At 36.2% G+C, this 6,000-nt stretch overlaps 1 protein-coding gene across 5 annotated transcripts in view; it reads right to left on the bottom strand.

The window, feature by feature from the left end:
- Nucleotides 1-472: 472 nt before the first annotated feature.
- The window catches only part of KIDINS220 (kinase D interacting substrate 220), a 72,520-nt gene continuing 66,992 nt past the window's right edge, over nucleotides 473-6,000 (bottom strand). For all 5 annotated transcript variants that reach the window (XM_021525442.4, XM_021525444.4, XM_021525445.3 and 2 more), the window contains 3 exons: nucleotides 5,699-5,797; nucleotides 4,597-4,845; nucleotides 473-2,853 (listed from right to left, as the gene is read on the bottom strand). In XM_021525442.4, coding sequence (XP_021381117.1) covers nucleotides 1,585-2,853; nucleotides 4,597-4,845; nucleotides 5,699-5,797 — 1,617 coding nt within the window. In that variant the 3' untranslated portion in view covers nucleotides 473-1,584. The remainder of the gene's footprint in view (nucleotides 2,854-4,596; nucleotides 4,846-5,698; nucleotides 5,798-6,000) is intronic.

Below are 6,000 nucleotides of genomic sequence, written 5' to 3'. Positions count from 1 at the left end.
AAGTTAAGATATCCATGGACTGAAAAAATAGAGAGCCTAGATAAAGGCAGAAACACTTCTGTTGACTCTGGCACAGAAATGCATCCTCTTGATTTGGAAAACAAAGGCCAAGACCACAAGGTCCCTTGGGAAGCATCTGTTTGGAGATGCACTGGGCTATAAGCAAAGCTGTGCAAGCCACCAGCACATGTGACTGCCAAAACAGCAGGAATACTGCTCTGGAGTAGTGAGAGGTGTCCACTTCTCTGTAGCTCACAGCACTTAATTTAGAAATGTCTGTTTTGGCAACTTCTTTTATCAAATGTATTTTTATACTTATTTAGTATTATAATAAAAAGCATGTTGTTTTAATGCACGTAAAAGAATTGAATCTGTGAAGTACTTTAACCTATGACAACACGGATTTAAAATTTTTATCATGTGAAGAAACAAAGTACTGCAAATAAAAAGAAATTTGGACACAAGCCCAACATGCCAATTTATTTTTTATTTTCTTTCTATTAGCAGACTCTAGCTTGAACAATTCTTCCTCAAAACCATGCAGATTTCACTGGACAGTACAAGTATTTGCTATAACATCATTCAGGTACATTACTTAGATGATAAAAAAAAATCTTCAAACACTGTACTTCGGAAATAAAGAAGCTGGAGAATAGCTTTGACAAGATTCCAAAAGGTATGCATTAGGTTTAAAATGGCAAACACTGCTTATTTTTCTTTCCATAACCAAATGATAAACACTGTATCAAGGAAAAACCACACACAGCCACAAATGCTTCATAAATTCAAACATCATATTCATACTTTATCCTTACAATATTTTAATCTGGTGGTTGCATCTACAGAGACCATCTATTGAGTGACTGCAAAACTGTGTACCTATAATAAATAATGGATCCACTAAGTCAATGATAAGGTATTACCTTATAAATAACTGCCAATTCCAGTGACACATCAAGACAACATTCCTTACAAACCTTATCACCACTCTACCCGAAGTTCACAAATTCAACAGTAACTACTGAACATACAGAGAGCAAAAGCGTACATATAGCCAAACAAGTACCTTAACACTCAAATTTCAACATATGTAATTTATGTTGCACACATTAATTCATACATTAATGCAGAGTTTGGTAAAGTTGTGCTATTCAATGTTTTGGCATCTTGAACATCAAATGGCAAGGATGGACAGCATTAACTTTACTTGCAGATATGGAGAATTAATGGAATGTTTAGATGGCATAAGTAATACATATCTCAAGAGAAAAGCAAAATCACATTGTACTTTTCATAATTAAACCATACTTCTGTAAAATCTGCCCCATACCAAACCTTTGCACACTGTTTTAACAAAGAACTGATTTTTCATTATGACAACTACTCCTTTTACATGTGGGGAAGGTCTGAAGTAGTTTGCTTCTAGTAAAAATTGCTCCTCCTTTCAGAGAAAATGACTGAAAATAAGCTAGGCCTTCTTTTAAAATAGTGAAAGCTTGAACTACAGAGATTAATGTAACCACAGACTGACAAAGAATTCCAAACTGCAATTCATGAGCATATTCTTTTCAATCTGGCTGCTTTTCACAGGATACTCTCTCTCTCTTCTCCAAAACCAGCCCCCTCTGAGGCTGCAACGGTGTGGAGCTCTGACGAATCTTTTGAAAGCCTGGTATAACTTGAACGCTGGCCCCGCTTGTGAGTAGCAGTCTTCAGGTTCTCATTCTGAACTGCAGTTGAATTGGAACCTGAGCCAGGGTGCAGGATAAGTTGAGATGGATCTCTGATACCTTGTATTTCTTCAAAATTTTGATTAGCTCGATTGCTTGGAGCACTGTTGTTATTTAAGGTGACTGTACTAGGGGTTCTGTTTAAATTGTAGACTTTCTGGCAGGCTGGCCAGCTCTCTTCGGGGCTACTTGCTATCAGGCTGCTTTCAGAAGGGCTTTTCTTATCTTCCGAGCAAATAGACATGCGAACCACAGCTGGATCTTGAAGGCCACTAAGGCTGTGTGGAATTCCTCTTTTTGCACTGTGACTGTCATCTTCAAGCTCAATGAGATTTGCCTTTTCAAGCTGTGAATCATCTGCTCCTTCATTGTGGAGGGAATGATTTGGAGAACTTTCATTGGATCTTACACCAGAGTCAGACGAATCTTTCTTATCCAAAAGGGCGTCTGTCAAATACTCCTTTGCTTTGATGAAGGTTCTAATAGGTTCAGAACCATGTTCTGGAGATTTGGGCTGCTTCTCTATTTTGGTATCTGTTTTCTTATCTTTACCTTCCTTAAGAAGTGGAGTATTATCTGACTCTTCAGTTCCTGACTCATCTTCATCACTGGGAAGTTTCTGATACCGGAGAGTAACTCCCTTAAGCTTTAAATCTGCAGCCTGGAAAATACTTGGTCTTTCCAAAGACTTCTTTCCTGGCAGAAGCTTGGAACCAGATTGATCAGATTTTTCATCTTCTTCAGTAATAGGATCCAAAGGAGATGCATCATTAGTAGAAACACCTGAAGTACTGTAATCAACATCATTCCTCTTCAGCAAAAAGGACTTTCTTCCATCATCTTGTTTCTGTTCACCATCTTTTCCTTTTTCCTGTTCTGCATTGGAGTGCAGGGAGCCCCCTGACGTGCTCTGGCCCATATAGAAAGCACTTGAGCTATGAGGGGAGGACCTCCCACTTACTGTGGTAGAATTGGCACCTCCTTCTAACTGTGACATTTGAGCAATATACTCTCTATATGCATCTCTGTACTCTGCCTGCACCTTGTCTGTAAGCTTTGATATTTCAATACTAGAATCTTGAGAGTTAAGACTTGAAAGACTTGGAGTTCTACGAGTTTGTGACTGGAAAAAAAAAGAGAAAAAGGTAACTGTTAAATGAACTACTTATTTTTACTCTTATCAATCTTCTTATATGAAATAACTCAGAACATTAAATATGTACTTGAATTATTCTTTTCAATTGCTGCAAGATTATGCAAGTGAAACTGTAAACACTATAATTAAAATATTCTTACCATAAACATATATATGGAATCACACACACAAAATAAACTTAGAATATATTCTGATTGTAGGTTGCCATAATGGAAAATTTCTACAAAACAAACATTTGAGACTAACTCTTTTTTGAGCATATAATTATAAAAACTGGATTTGTAAGTCAAGATGGGCTTTTCTAATACATTTACTACATTTACAAAATTTGCATTTCATATTAGAAAGACAGCAAGAATTCATCTAAATGTTGAACAAGTCTTATCTGTTTTCAGAAAAATCGGTTTTCTCTTTGCCCCCACATCTGCTTTTAGAATTTGATTTTATTTCTCACTATCCTACTCTGATATCATTGGTAACAAACTAATTTCCCCAAGTGCAGTCTGTTTTGCCAATGATGGTCCCTGGTGAGTGATCTCTCCCTGCCCTTATCTTGTCCCACAAGCTTTCCATTACATTTCCTCTCCTCTGCCCAGCTGAGGAGGGCAGTGATAAAGAAACTTTGGTAGGCACCTGGCATCCAGCCAGGGTCAACTCACCAAACAGAGAAGCTGTAATACAAGTCAGTATTGACTTTAAACATACTAACAGGTAAATTCTAATGTTTTCTTAGGAACAAACTACTTTTCTCATTCCTTTGACTCAATGCTAGATAACTATATAGGCATCAGAAGAACTGTTTATTCAAATACATCAAATGTGTGTAATGCCACTTTGGGCTAGAAGAAACATATATTGATACTCCATGGAAATGGGAACAAAGGGTAATTGTATACTACAAACATACACAGGCATGCATGCACGCACTCAGAAATATCTGGGATAGGAATCTATCTCTGGGATATATATCCCAAACTCAGTTTCACAATTTTGATTATTGAAAGTATCACTTATAGTTAGGAATTTGGGGTGTCTTTTTATTTTATTGCACCTGCAAGATGTTAGAATTTACTTTTAGAGATGAAAAGGGCTCACCCCACTGGGTTTGCTATTTTTTTTTTTTTTTTTTTAAATTCTAACTACTACTTAGTCACCAACTGATTAATCTTATTTCTTAAGGACAGACAAATGAAAACCCAACACTTCACATGATCTCATAAGATACAGAAGAAAACTGACCACAGTTCTGGAATCTATGAACAGGTTACACGTTGTAAGGAAAAGGTTCTAATGTCATGGGAGCACTGTCTATTTTCAAAAACATAACAAATATATTTGTTGAATGGGCTAAACTCTGGTTAGCACATAGCTAAAATATTTCATACACAAAGCCTGGGTAATACAAAAATACAGAAGCCTTGGAAGACACCACTCTAGGCTAGATGAGAAAAGCATGATAGCTTTAGTTTTTTTGTCACAAAGAGTGATTACTGCAACAGCTTAGTAGTTTTCAGATGGCAAAAATTAAAGACTTCAACTCAGAGTATGGTTAGAGTTTACATCTCTGCAGAACTAGTCTTTACCAAGACTGAGAACTGAAAGCATCTGAACTATCCTAGAGACTTATTTCTTGACTTGTCTATAGCAAGCCTGGAAAAAAACTCTTTTCCATACAGGTAAGCAAGCAGAATACATTTCTCTACTAAATACCTGCCAACTTAAGTTACTATGGCGTGGAGGAGCTTCATCAAGACCAATTGTGTTGAGTTCTTCAAAGCTGAAGTTCAGTGTGTAGGGAGCTTGACCAGCAAGACCTGTCAGCTCAGTGTGAGGCAGCTCGGTGCTATGGCCAGCACGGCGGCTAAGGTCACTGTGAGGAATTGCAGTTGTACCATGCTCCGCTGCTCCACGAGGATCTTCCTGGGCAGCCTGATTTTCTGAATTTCTCATTTCAAGTATCTTAACGTGCAAAGAGAGAGAGTTTAAATGTAATTACATAAATAGAAGAAATTGATAAACAAGAATTCCATTAAAAATAGGAATGAGGAATTCACAGTTGTAAAAGTGTAACTATATATGCAGTTTTGACCATGAAAAAGTAGAAAAATCACTTGATAATACTTTTGTATTTACAAGTTATTCTTATTACTGCTCAAACCCTTGAAAGAACCCACATGCCAGAAAAATACTTCAATTCTTGTAAAACTAGTAAGTGATAAATAACAGATTCTAAAGCAAAACCACTTTGTATCTAACAGTATATCTCATCATGTAATTCTTGGTGTTTTCAAGACTGACTTACAGTTGGAGAGACACTGTTATTTCAAGAAAGAAAACTGGCAATAGTCTAAAAATACTTAAGAGAAAACTCAGTTCTCTGTCATGTGTAACCCTCACTGTAACAGCCTGGCTGCTGAATTCCTTGCACTTATTATAAACACATACTTTGAATTCCTTGACTAATTTCAACAGTAAGACAGAAATTGAGAAAATAGTTAAGTAATGACCATTTCATTAAAATAAGCAAATTTCAAAAAAGGGAACCCATACAGGAAAAAACAGATCCCACAAAAAAAGAAGGTGAAACTTCACAGCTCACAATGAATTAAGATGCAAATTTCTAGGCAAACAGTTACTCATTACTGCTTAAGACAAAAAGACAAAATAACAAAATAGCAGATCCATTCATGCTTTAAGACAATACTTACAAATTTAAAGATGATGACAATAAGGAAAAAATCAGAAAGAAAGAAAGACTAATATTGAGAAAGACTAATTTATGATGACCTGAACACTGAACAGAAAGTCGTACCATGCTCCTGAATAGGTGCCAGTCACCAAAATTCATATTCATTTCTTTTTTCAGTTCATCAATGTTGCACTGAGCCAAGACACGGCCATTTATATTTGCCTAAAAAAATAAAACAAAATAATGTAAATTATGGATACAAGAATTATGACATGGCAGTAATAGACTACAAAGGTAGAGGTAAAGCTGGATGCAGAAGTGAAATTTCCCAAAGTCACTATTAAGTCAAATTCTATATATAACCATATGTTTTTATAGAAGTCTATTTAGTGATGATTGCTGATGGACAAGAAACCCCTATGTGG

The sequence above is a fragment of the Lonchura striata genome, chromosome 3 (assembly GCF_050655825.1).
Source record: "Lonchura striata isolate lonStrDom1 chromosome 3, ASM5065582v1, whole genome shotgun sequence".
NCBI lineage: Eukaryota > Metazoa > Chordata > Aves > Passeriformes > Estrildidae > Lonchura > Lonchura striata.
This window is presented reverse-complemented; position numbering and strand designations above follow the sequence as displayed.